Source organism: Vipera berus (genome assembly GCF_964194415.1).
Source record: "Vipera berus genome assembly, chromosome: 5".
In the NCBI taxonomy this organism is placed as follows: Eukaryota; Metazoa; Chordata; class Lepidosauria; order Squamata; family Viperidae; genus Vipera; species Vipera berus.
Window position 1 is genome coordinate 37,920,808 of NC_138207.1, and position 13,764 is coordinate 37,934,571.

Below are 13,764 nucleotides of genomic sequence, written 5' to 3' on the forward strand. Positions count from 1 at the left end.
ACCTGGACTATGGCCCACTAGTAGGCTGTAAGATGTTTGCAACTGGACAACGTAAATGGCAGACGAACACAGAGATGCATGCATGTGTCCCCATGTGTGTGAGCAGCAGGCGAACACTTCCCCTCTCCCCCTGCTGCTGGAAAGCTGGAAAGATTGGGGAACTCTGCTTTAAATTCTAGACGAAACTAGATAAATATTCTTTGTTCTGTTCTAGGACAAAAGAATAGACCAGTGGTGGACCAGTGGCTAGAATGCAGTATTGCAGGTTAACTCTGCTCACAGTCTGGAGTTCAGTGCTGACAAGGCTCGAGGTTGACTAGCTTTCCATCCTTCCAAAGTCAATAAAATGAGGATTCAGATTGTTGGTGGCAATATGCTAACTTTGCAAACTGCTCAGAGAGTGCTATAAAGCACTATGGAGGGTACATAGGTCTAACTGATATTATTATTGCTGTTCATTATACAATTTCTTCCTAATTTTGTTTGGGGGGGTGTCTGACATCATCCTAAAAATATTTTGTTGGTATGAATGACATAAGATTTGAGAGGGGCATTTAGTTGAGATAAAGGGGGGAGGAGCCCAGATTGTTATATTTTTGTGCAATATGATCTACCTGCAGAATCGGAGATCTTCAGAGGGATGCCAAATGCCAAAATGAAGGAATAGGTTTCTCAACTGGGCAATTTACAGATGAAGCAAACTTTATTTAAAGCTCATCTAGCCGTTGTTATATTTTTGGCACCCTCTCATTTTTCCAATGTTTAATAATTGATACATATACTTATATTTTTAATAGCCAACATGTTTTATTTACCACCTTTATTTTTGGCTGCTGCATTTTACATTGATAATTGCTCTGAAAAGGTTCCTCACTGAATAGCAGAATCTAAAATAACAAATATTTGGAAGCAATGCCCACAAAGGCAATACATGAGATGCCCTGTTTAGTATACCCTGGACGTAACCCTATTGTTTGGTAACTTTAAAATAAAGTTAGATGAAAATAAAGTTAGTTGTAATTGAAATCCAGCAATCAGCTAGTTAATACTAAAACAAAACATTCCTCTGTTTTCTTTCTTTCAAAAATAAGGGGCAGTTGAGGAAAAATTGATTTGGATTGGAAACACACATTTCTGCCACTTCCATCTATTGACAGTGAGACTTAAAGGCTGTTGTCTCTTTTTCAAGATCAGTTTTGCAACTATATTTGGAAAAGCCTGTATATTCCTATTACCATAGGAAACACTGATGCATTTTTGATAGTATGTTTGAAATGGGTGAGCTGTATTTTGATGGAAATTTTTAACCTCATTTCTTTCTCCATCTATACTTTTTCCTCATTTGATTACCATTACCAGTCATTAAAATAATATTTATCCTCAATGCTCCTTGTGAGGTAGAGGATTCTGATTCTTCTTAGGAATGAGAAAAATTAGGAGGAGTCTCGTAACATCTTTTCAAACTAGCATGTTTTCTTAAAAGCCATAATCCTCCACATGATAGTCATTTGTCAGATGCCTTTAGAATCCAAAACAGTAAACAGCAGAGATAAATAATATTTCTGAGCCAATGAATACAATAACTTAAATTTCAAATTATGATATAGGCATTCTCACAAAATTCCTGCCATTATTGATGGAATTTGCCTGTCAGGAAAATGACGGTTTTTTGGAGGAATGACTAATCACAATCATTTGTATACCAGATGAATCCGCTCCCTGCCTGCATTTTAGTCCCTTAGGATGCTCTCTACCACCCTGTTTACATCTGTCCAGGAGACTGAAGGCAGAGAGGGGAAATTGGCTTTCTTCCAACAAACCATTGGGTTCCAATCATATACCTTTTTATAATTGATTTATTTCTAGGGAAGCCTTTTAGCAACCTATGTATTTTTTAAAAATAAAAAATATTAATTCAAAAAGTTTTTTAAAAAAATAGTGAAGGAAGTCTTTGAAGAAAATTCTGCAGCATGTTGTGGGGCATGGGGATCGTATTGCGACTCCTGTGACTCAGAACAAATTGTATGCTTTTCCAGGAGGTGTCTACAGTTCTAGAAAAAGTACCACAAAGAGTCTCCCTGGCTAAGCCACGTAATGCCAGGAAGAAGTCATAGAGCTATAGAGATGGTTAGACATGCATCATGTAGAATGGTGTCCTATTGAGAAAAGATTCTGGCAGACATTAGCTATAACCCCTTATGCTTATCTGTCTAAGCCATTGTTTCTCAATCTTGGCAGCTTTAAAGATATGTCTACATGATTGGATGGGGAATTCTGGGATTTGAAGTTGAAGTTCACAGGTCTTAAAGTTCTTAAGGTTGAGAAACACTTATCTAACCTATCTGAAATATCACTGACAATATTTTCTCCAGCTCCACAGTTTACACAGTGAATTACAGACCAAAGCAGATTCATCATGTCTCCAAGAACGCAAGCCCTGAGGCTCCCAGTGCTGAAAGGAAGAGGCTAGGAGGAATGTGTATGGGTTCTGATGGCCTCATTCCCATTTGAAAGGCTGCTTAGGAACCAGACAAGCCAAAACAAAACATATGTTTCAGTTTATGCTGTGACAGTTCTCCTCTAAAAGCATTGTCAGGATTGTGCAATGGCTCTAAAATCACATCATCTTTGACTTCTTTGAAACTAAATTATCTTAGGGCAGGGTAGATACCATTTTCAAGGCATAATTTTATTTGTGCGTTCCTGTCAACAAGGGAACAGGAAGAGTATGACGTGTGTTTGCTCCTCATTTCTAATTTCTGATTTTCTATAGTGTATAATCTTTTTCATATACATGCACTCAATAGTAGAAACTCTTTTAATGGTAACCACTATATAAATTATCCACATCAAACATTAACCATTGTTTCACATGTTGTCATTTCCAAAGGAGCACTGTATTTCATCTCTTATTTTCCCTGTTTACCCTTCCTATTCTGTGTTCTCCCAAACTCCATAAACTATGTATATAAACCTCAGGATTATAAATCTCATGCAATAAAAGAGTTTCTGGCCTGGAGAGCCGCAGGATTTTACTTATTTTGATGAGTAAGACTTTGTTTATTAAAGTATATTAAAGCAACTTCTTTCTGTGTTTCTCATCCCTCAAAGCAATCCTGCTTATTGTCACTCTTCCCCTCCTCCTCCCCCCAATTTTATTCAGTTGCATTTATTTATTAAAACTTTCCCACAGGAACTTACTCCAGTCATCTAATGAAACAGATGTCATCCATGACAGTTTCAATAATAATAAAGTTGGTTTACCCTTTAAAGTGTCACAAAGCCCTCTGATTACTCATTTTTATTTCACATGATTTGCCTAGTTACCTATTTTTCCCTTTCTTTCCATCCACCAGGAGAACATCTGAGAATTTGCCCACAAGGTTATACTTGCTGTACTAGTGAGATGGAGGAGAACTTTGCCAACAAGAGCAGGAGTGAATTTGAAGGCATGTTGAAGGAGGCCACACGATCAGTACAAATAATCTTCACAGCCCAGCACAAGAACTTTGATGGTAAGGAATAAAGAATATATATAGTTTGGAATGCTAGCTAACCTCACATGCAGTTTGGTATCCATTTATTTTATATGCATTCATTGTATTCGATTTAGAGTGCAAACAGAAATTAACTGCCCAGGCCAGATGAATGAGTAGTAGTAGGTAAGAAAACAAAAATAATTTTGGTCTAAAATTCCCCAACAGGGAATAAAATACAACAAAGCAGATTTAGTAATACAACAGATCTTTCTGTATTCTGATAACAGTAGAGGTTGTAGCTGTAGTACTTTTTTCTCGGTCTAAAAGTGTGAAAGTCAAGTGTACATCTGACTCGTTACAGGAAATGATATACATACAAATATATTTATATTTTATCCCTATTTGCCACAGCCAAATTCAGAATCTGTTTAAACAGGATAGTGAATTTAAAATGTACTGTTCCCCCGCACATGCGTGCTAATCGTTTACAACTCTAGGGGCCAGTGCTCATCTCCGTTTCAAAGCCGAAGAGCCAGCGCTTGTCCGAGGATGTCTCCGTGGTCATGTGGCCGGCATGACTAGATGCCAAAGGCGCACAGAACGCTGTTACCTTCCCACCGTAGTGGTCCCTATTTTTCTACTTGCATTTTTACGTGCTTTCGAACTGCTAGGTTGGCAGAAGCTGGGACAAGTAACAGGCGCATACATACATATGTACATATGTATATATGTATATGTATATATATATATGTGTGTGTGTGTGTGTGTGTGTGTGTGTGTGTGTGTGTGTGTGTGTGTGTGTGTATATATATATATATATATATATATATATATATATATATATATATATATATATATATTAAACATCAAAAAGCACAGATCATCAAGAGTAAAAATTTTATTTAAAACTTAGCTTTAAAACTTCATCAGAGTTTAAGCCAGAATTGAGAAACACGTTCTTATAGTCTCTGCAAAGCCAATCATTTAGCTAATGAGCGTGTTACGGGTCTATTCAGCTCCCGCCCTCCCATAATCAATTGCCCCATTCTTGTTTCTGTCGGACTCATTGACAGCTGTTTAAATTTTAGCGCTCTGCTTCTCTCCACTCATCCTGCCTGTGTGGAGCATGCGTTTTGCCGTGCGCAATCATCTCGCTGCTTGTTTGACATTTCTATATGTAATGCTAGTGTTTCGGCTTTTTTGCTGCTTTTTGATGTTGAATATGAATATACCCGAGACTCATATTTTAAAGACTATTATAGTCTGCCTTTTTTATAACGTAAGACACTCATACAAATCTGGTTTCTTGTCCTGGATGAAAGTGGAAGAGTGTTCTTGGCAAACAGATTGTGCTTGTAAAATATATTTTATAGGATAATTAAATTTTTAAAAACTGAACTATTGATTTTATCATTGAATTCCTGATTACAATATGTTTTCTAATCTCTGTTTTTTCTGTAGTTTAGAAAGTATTATTTTTATTTCTTTAATTTATATTTCTTGACATCTTATCCCAAACATATGTGTATTCAGAAGAACAAAATACTATTATATCAAACAGTAATATATAAAATACTGTTGTGTCACAACTATGCATTCTAATAGGGCCCATGAGGACATTTTTTAACTCCATCATGTTTTGTTTCTGCTTGCTTAACCACTGCTGCAGATATAATTTGGCTTGTGATTCAAGTAAGTCAAATAATGTAATAATATTTCATAAAGAGATTTTCAGTGGCTGACAGAGCCATACTTTTCCTTCTTTACAGTCTGCTAGATACTTTAGATGGAAATAACTGGACACTAGAAGAGTAATTTTGGACAAACACACATATATTACTCAAGGGAGAAGTGTAGGCCAGACCTTTGTTCTTTGATGTGTGATCAATATACTCAAAATGTGGAAGGACAGCTAGAAGCCCAGATCTTCCATTAAGCATGAGTCTCCTCATCTGAGACTCCTTGTCTTCTTGCACTGCAAGAAGAATCCATTACAAACTCTTCTATACTGTCTTTGCCCTAAACACTTAGCACAAGTTATCCCTTCAGGGATAACAAGAAGACTAGAACTGTGTTTTATTGAGATAGGCTATAGTAACAATCTTGAAACTCTGCTTGTGTTTTCCCTTCTGATTCTCTTATACCCCAGAGAATGAGGGAGGACTCCATTTGAGTCGCTTTCTAACACCTTCTCTTTTCCCAGGGCTCAAGGCATGCTTCTTCACATTTTATTGATGTACTATAGTGATTTCTGAGCAGTTTTTCCCCCTAAGGTTGTAATGGAGTGGGTCCGATGCAAGGAAGAGACGCCAGCCGGAGTACGTGTTCAGCTCTTTATTGTGGGGGGGGGGGGTTTCATACTGGAGAACAAGGGCTACTTGGCCTCCTTATATACCTGGCCAGGCAGGTGGCTAGCCAATGGGGTTGGCCCTAGGTTTCCCGCCGAAACTGTGTTTCCTGCCAAAACCGTCCAGGCCAACGCCCCCTGGTGGCTGTTGCTATGCAGATGCCTGCACTTGGATACATAACACCCCTCCCCCCTTAGACAAGAACCTCCTTAATAACTATAACACACATAACTATTTACAATGCATGCATAATACATAACAACGAGTTGAGATCACTTGCACACATAGTCTGCTAGGTACGCAGGTGTCCTGTGGGGTCTGGTGGACCGTCTGGGTGTGGCTTCTCCCTGGCCCAGCACATCTGGCTCGCGTTGCTCCTGCGCTGGGTTAAGTCCGGCTGCCAGGTTCCTGCCACCGATGATGCCCTGCTGCTGCTGCAGGACTGGCTGCAGGAGGCCATCTTCCTCTAGTTCAGGGTCCGTGTGGTTCCCAGTTGGTCTGGCCTCATCTGGGGTGTGATTGTGATTGTCCGGTTTGGCGTGTGTGGTGCACTCAGGGGCCCTTCCTCTGAGCTGGTCTATGTGTCGCCTGATGTGTCGATCCCCCTCCACCCCTACGATGTAGGATAGAGGCCCCGTTTTGTCAACCACTGTCCCCGGAATCCATGTGTGTCCTGCCCCGTAGTTCCTTACCCAAACCGGGTCCCCCACGCTGAGCACCCTATGTGCAGGTGGCTTCTCAGTGTCTGTTGCCACCCAGTCAGGGTGCAGCCGATCAAGTTTGGTGATGAGGCGCCGTTCCCATCGTTGTTCAGCTGGGCTCTTTCCAGTGGCAACACATGGTGTGGTGTGTTGTGCGAGCAAAAATTTTGCCACCCTGTGATGCCAGTCCCCGCTGATGATGCACCGGAGTGCGTCCTTGGTCGTCCTTACCATCCGTTCGCCTTGCACGTTAGTCGACGGGTGGAAGGGCGCAGAAGTGACATGTCTAATCCAATTTGCCTTCAAGAACGCCTGGAAATCATTAGCGGTAAACTGAGGCCCGTTATCTGACACAATTACATCGGGGAGGCCGTGTGTGGCAAAGAGGGCTCGGAGCACCTGGATTGTCCTTGCTGAAGTCATGTTTGGGACAGGAGCTACCTCCAACCACTTAGAGTGGCTATTCACTACCACTAGGAACAGTTGGCCCTGGAAGGGCCCCGCATAGTCAATGTGGATGCAGGACCAGGGTGTGTGTGTGGCCTCCCACCTGTGCACGGGGGCGTGTGGCATCTCCGGTCTGGATCTCTGGCATGTGTAACAGCCCTTGACCCGTTCCTCAATGTCCTTGTCCAACCCTGGCCACCAGATATGACTCCTGGCCAGTGCCTTCATCCTGACCACCCCTGGATGCCCCTCGTGCAGAGACTCCAACACCCTGCCCTGGAATGCTGTGGGGATGATGACCCTGCTACCCCAAAGGAGGCAACCCCGATGTGTGGATATCTTATGTCGCCTGGTGAAGAATGCCTGGAATTTGGGTCCTGGGGACTTGTCCTGCGAGCCTGTGCAAACCCACGAGTGTACCCTGCTCATGATGTTGTCTGAGGCTGTCTTGGCTGCAATGTCCTTGGCATTCTGGTAGTTCCTGCAGGGCTAGGATCTGTGTTGCTGGGGCCGGGTCTGGTTCTGGGGTGTCTATGGGTAGTCTACGTAGGCCGTCTGCGTGGCCCATCTCCTTCCCTGGCTTGTGCACCAGCTTGCAATTGTATGCTGCAAGGAAGATGGACCACCAGAGCATTCTGGGAGATAGAATTTGGGGGATCTGCTTGTCTGTTGTGAACAGGCCCAGCAGTGGTTTGTGATCTGTGTAAATTGTGAACTCTCTGCCGTATAGATAATCGTGGAACATTTTTACCCCTGCCACTATTGCCAGGGCTTCCTTATCTATTTGGGCGTAGTTCCTCTCTGCTCCAGACAGCGTTCTGGAATAGTAGGCGATTGGAATTTGGGCCCCTGAAGGTTCCAGGTGGCTTAGGACAGCGCCCACGCCATAAAGGGATGCATCGCATGCGATGCAAATGGGCTTGGACTCTATAAAATGTGTCACTGTGGAATTGTCTGAGAGGAGCACTTTTAAGGCTCTGAAACTCTGGTCGTGGATGGGGGTCCAGGTCCATGCTGCCTTCTTGTGCAATAACCTGTGTAATGGTTCTGCTATTGCTGCCTTGTGTGGAAGGAAGGTGTGGTAGAAATTGAGCAGACCCAGGAATGCCTGTAGCTCTGCTTTGTTCCTAGGTGTGGGTGCCAGCTTGATTGCCCTTGCCTTGGACTCCATGGGGTGAATTCCCTTGGCATCTACCCTGAACCCCAAAGATTCTGTGGAAGGAACACCAATGCTGCACTTTTCCCTCTTTAGTTTGAGGCCAGCAGCATGCAGTCTGGTTAGAACCTCCCTAAGCCTACCTGCCAGTTCTTCAGCTGATGCTCCTGCAATCAGGATGTCATCAAAATAGGGGCAGACTCCTGGGATGCCCTTGAGGGTTTTTTCCATGATCTCCTGGAAAATGCCAGGAGCTACGCTGATCCCAAACTGCAGTCTGTTTACCCTGAAGGCTCCCCTGTGAGTTACTATCATCTGAGTGTCAGCCGTTGCCCTGGTGACGGTGAGCTGTTGGTACGCCTGCGCAAGATCGAGCCTTGCAAAGATGGCGCTACCTTGGAGGGAAGCGAGAACGTGGCTGACCGTGGGGACTGGGTAAGTGTGCGGGTTTAAGGCGCGGTTCACCGAGCATTTGTAGTCAGCGCAGATCCTTATCTCTCCATTGAAGTGGGGTGACTAACGGGGTCTCCCATTCTCCCCATCTACGGGCTCTAAGATTCCCTGGCCCACCAGCTTATCCAGTTTGCGCTCGATTTTATGTTTGAGCGCGAAAGGGACTCGCCGCGGCCTGACCCTAATGGGGAGGACGCTCAGGTTCAACTTGAACGCGATGGGGGGCCCTGTGTACTTCCCCAGCTTCCCATCGAAGACGTCTGCAAACTCCTTGCAGACGGCCTCGATGGTTTCTCCCTGGATCCAGTGGATTCCCATGACTGCGATTCCCAGGGCCTCAAACCAGTCTAGGCCAACTAGACTGGCTCTCCGGCCCTCTACCACCACTACCTCCAGGTGCTCCTCGCGACTCTTGAACCCCACAGAAAGGGTGGCCTCCCCCTTTACCTTGACCGGTGTGTTTTGGAAGTCGGTCAGCGCTAAATTTGAGGGCCGTAATTGAACCTGCTGCTTGCTCCGGCTGTTAATGTAATTAAGGATCTCATCTGAAATGAAGGAGACCGCAGAGCCGGAGTCAAGTTCCATGTTGCAGGGAACGCCCTGCAAGCAGATTGTTAATCTAATTTTGGGTCTGAGCAGCCGGCGGCTACCCGTGTGGTGTATGCCCAGCCGGCTCTCGACATAGCCAATTTTAACTTGGATCGGGGCCCCAGTACCTCTCAACAGCGACTCCTCCCGGCTCAGCTCATGGATCTCCTCTCGGGGGCGGCGGCTACGACAGACCGCAGCTATGTGGCCTGTATCTTGCAGGCCCGACACGTGGCTGACCGGAACTTGCAGAGGCTGCGCACATGGTTTCCGCCGCAGCCTGCGCACTTCTGCGAGTTGTTGGCTGGTTTGGGCTTGTCCGGGCACCCACCTCGTTGGTCGGGGGTCAGCTTCTGCCGGAGGAGGTCGATGCTTTGTTCGTCCTCCTCGTCCTCGGCTGAGATGGCTTGCTGGTGGATGCTGGCTGTCTGGCTGCCGGTTCTGGACTCCTGGACAGCCTGGACAGCCCCGCAGGCCGCTTTGTGGGCCAGGATGGCATCCTGGGCCTCCTGGAGCGAGATCTCATCTTTCGCGAACAGGTGCTCCTGCAGCCTCGTGTCTTGTAGGCTGCAAACCAGCCTGTCTTGTAGCTGCTCCTCCAGGTTCGAACATTTTCAGGCGACAGCGGCTTCTCGCAGGGCGGCTATGTATTCGGCCCCGGGCTCGTTGGGACGCTGGTCCCTCTTCTCAAACTGTGACCTCGAAGCCAGTTTGGATATGCGGGGCCGGAAGTTGGCGTTTAGCTTGGTGACGAGGTCCCAGTAAGAGATGGTATCTATGGCCACCGGGGCGAAGAGGTTTGCGGCGACCTCGAGGACTGCAGGTCTGCCTATGCAGAGCAGGGCGGCCGCCTTCGAGCCATCCTCCAAGATCTGGTTAAACCTCATGTACACCTCGGCGTGCGACAGGTATCGGGCCCATTTCTCGGGGTGGCGGGTGTCGAATTCGCAGGGTTGTCCTGTCCGTGCCATCACTTGGTCGGTTGTTGTGGTTGTGGGTCTTGAGTTGCGGTGGCCGGTGTCGGTCTCGGTTGCTCGCAGTGGCCGGTCGCGGTGGCTGGCGGTCGCGTTGGGGGGAAAAGGAAAAGATGCCTCTTTCCCTTCAGCATGCACGGCGTTTCCCCTAGTGACTTCAGCTTTTCTGTCGGCAGGATCCCACCTTCGTCGCCACTGTAATGTAGTGGGTCCGACGCAAGGAAGAGACGCCAGCTGGAGTACGGGTTCAGCTCTTTATTGTGTGGGGGGGGTTCGTACTGGAGAATATACCTGGCCAGGCAGGCGGCTAGCCAATGGGGTTGGCCCTAGGTTTTCCGCCGAAACTGTGTTTCCTGCCAAAACCATCCAGGCCAACGCCCCCTGGTGGCTGTTGCTATGCAGATGCCTGCACTTGGATACATAACACCTTTTGAGTCGCTTTCTAACACCTTTTCCCAGGGCTCAAGGCATGCTTCTGCACATTTTATTGATGTACTATAGTGATTTCTGAGCAGTTTTTTCCCCTAAGGTCATCTTCATGGTTCTCTACAGCAGGTGTTCTCAACCTTGGCAACTTTAAGATTTGTGGATTTCAACTGTCAGAATTCCTCAGCCAGCTTTGCTGGCTGACGAATTCTGGGAGTTGAAGTCCACAAGTCTTAAAAGTTGCCAAGGTTGAGGATTCCTGCTCTGCAGCACAGTACATAAATTTCCCGATTAACAATCTAAAATTCTAGCAGTTACCTCCATAGCAGTCTCAATCCAGATACAGAAGGCAATAAAATGGTTGTTTTAACCTTGCTTCCACATTGCTTTATATAGGTGGATTCCTTATAGCGTGGTTTAAAATACTCGTCTAGAAACAGCATTTTAGAAAAAAAATGTCTTCCAATGTTTTCTGTGATCTGTTCATTCTTCTTATGGCACCTGCTTGGAAAAGGGATTGGAAAAGGAAAGGGCAAAGGACCTTTAGCTAGTTCATTTTTTCTTTGTGTAGCTAACTTCAGAATCCAATGACATTAAGCTTTAGAAATTCTGACAGTATGCAATTAGTTTTTCCATGGCAATGAATAATGGTTTCTTATAGTTTTTTTTCTTTTTCTGATAATCATATACTTCTTAAGTGGTTCGTTTTAAAAACAATTAAGGCCTACATAATTTACATAGTAATTAATAATATTAGCAAAAGCACGGAATAAACTTTTTTAAATGTGTTAAGTCACAAATTGGAAGAAATAAATCAGATCATTGAATTTAACAGTTTATCTCTGTAATATTCAGTTAAAAAGGATGGATGGGTGGATTTGATAAGTGAATTCACAGAGATAGGTGCTTTTAACTTTTATGGTAGGCTGATATGGGTTTATAATTTTTTGTAATTTAAATAAATAGTTAGATGATGGGAATTCTGAGCAGTTGCTGTTTACCAAGCTTTCCTAATCACATGTTCAGTAAAACAAAAATGCTATCTTATAATAAAAATTTTAAAGGTACAATGTACTTTTTGAAATTTATCTCTCAAGCTTATATATCAGTTTAGTCACAATCAACTCTAAGCAGTGCATGCTTTATATCAGTAAAAAAGGTTGGAACAACTTACAGCAATATCTTAACATGTTAAACTTTGTCTGTTCCATTGTGCAGAAGAACATACGGTCAACCCTAACTAATCACTTATGGGTGCATTGGGGGATAGATCTACATTCAGTCCCCAAAGAATTCCTAGAACAACCAGGTCTTAATAGTAACAGGTTAGAACCTGTCCTAATCTCTTGGGGAGGGAGAGACAATTTAGTTCCAGAGAAGAGAGCCAGGTGCTTGCAGAAAGAAGCCAAATCTTATGTATCTGTGTTTTGTTTGTTCCATTAAATTATATTTAGGTGCAGTATTGCTAACCCATAAGAGCATATCCTGCTGTCAGATTCACTGGTAGAGCAGAGTTCAGTTTCATTCAGGTAGCAACTGTGTTTTGATACCTCAGTTTCAAAGAAGTATTTAATTTTCTCAGTCATTGCTCTACTTTTTTAGTTTGCTCTTTCATAGCTCTTTTTGGGTGGGGAAGCCTAGACTTTTGCTCTGTATACACAGGAGTAGCTGTACTTGTTCTCATCTTGCATGTACAGACATGAACAACAATGCTTTAGAATTAGAACGATATAGGACTTACCACACTGTTGTGCTGCTACTGTTGCTGATACACAAAAAGCAGCTCTATTATTGCCACTTAACGGTGATAAAACCATCCTGACAACTAGAGCTTATAAAAGAATTCTCAAACGTTAGACAATTTTTCCTTTCCTGCTGGCAAATGTTTTCTGCCCACTTAGAAAGTAGAAACATTCAAGAGGCTACAGACAGTTCTAAGCTTAATGCTTACGTTTTCCTAGATTGTGAACAAATTTAGAGAACTTTCTGAAAGTAATTCAGTAGGATCATTAAATACAATCACAAAATTTCTATAGTATATAAAGCTGTAAATTAGAAAGAGAAACAATTGTGCCCACTTTAAATATAAACAAATCCCTCTTCTTTGCTCTCAAAAATTTCCACAAAAAGTACTAAGTGTGCCCTCTGCTGGACATTGACCAGACCTTTCTATCACAACTGTGCCATGCCCAATCAGTAAGCAACAAATTCTTAATTCTTTCCATTTAAGTTTGTATATTTAAAAGTAAATAAATTCAGTTGTACACGCACTGTCAAAAGATTATTTGGAGATGTAAGTTATGGATGGATAGACAGGCAGACAGAAAGACAGACACTGCCTAGTCATTGGGGTATAGGCAGAAAATTTCCTAAGTTTGAAAACTTCTTAATATTTGCAAGATGATACATTTCCAGTAAAACTTTGTAATAATAACTTGGTTTTAATTTAAAATACAATTCAATTACCACTATGAATAGAAAGATAAGAAATTCAAAGAATGCAAGGACATTTCCTAATCCTCATTTTTACTATAATTCATGGAACTAAGCCTAGCTAGATGGCAGCACCTGATCAACCATCCCTGATCTCAAATTACACAGCCCTGACTTTTATTAATAGTGGAATAAAGAATCATCAGGATTCTTACCAAGGTTATTGGCCAGTTTGGAGTGGGCAGGAGGAGGAGGAGAGGCATTTCCAAGTTGTTGCTGAGAAACTTAGATGGACAGGCCCATGAAATTAAAAGATTTGTTTATTCTAGGGACACTTTACTTTTATATAGGACTAAGCTTTCAATTATTGCTTCAATTATCTCTCTGTGGGCAAGTGTTACTTTATGAAAATTTCTTCTGTATATATTGGTAGGATTGAAGTTTATCCAACACTGTACAAGCTGTTTGCATTAGTGCAATGAAAATCCCCTGTCCTTCCTTTAGTAGTTCCCCCAATGCAAATATGGTTAGGATGATCCTTCAGTTCCCTAAAGCAGTGTGCCTTAACGTCATCAACTTTAAGATATGTGGATTCCAACATCTAGAATTGGCTGAGGAACTCTTAAAGATAAAATGTATTTGGGAGAGTGATTAATCATTTGTACTCTTAGACTGATCATTGGATATTACTTTATATGGTCTGTTAGTACATTTGGCATTTATCAAGAAGCAAAGAAAAAAAGATAAACACACTGAACA

At 43.2% G+C, this 13,764-nt stretch overlaps 1 protein-coding gene across 2 annotated transcripts in view; it reads left to right on the top strand.

The window, feature by feature from the left end:
* GPC1 (glypican 1) overlaps window positions 1–13,764 on the top strand; it is a 230,513-nt gene that overhangs the window by 113,597 nt on the left and 103,152 nt on the right. For both annotated transcript variants that reach the window (XM_081328830.1, XM_081328831.1), the window contains exon 2: window positions 3,357–3,515. In XM_081328830.1, coding sequence (XP_081184956.1) covers window positions 3,357–3,515 — 159 coding nt within the window. The remainder of the gene's footprint in view (window positions 1–3,356; window positions 3,516–13,764) is intronic.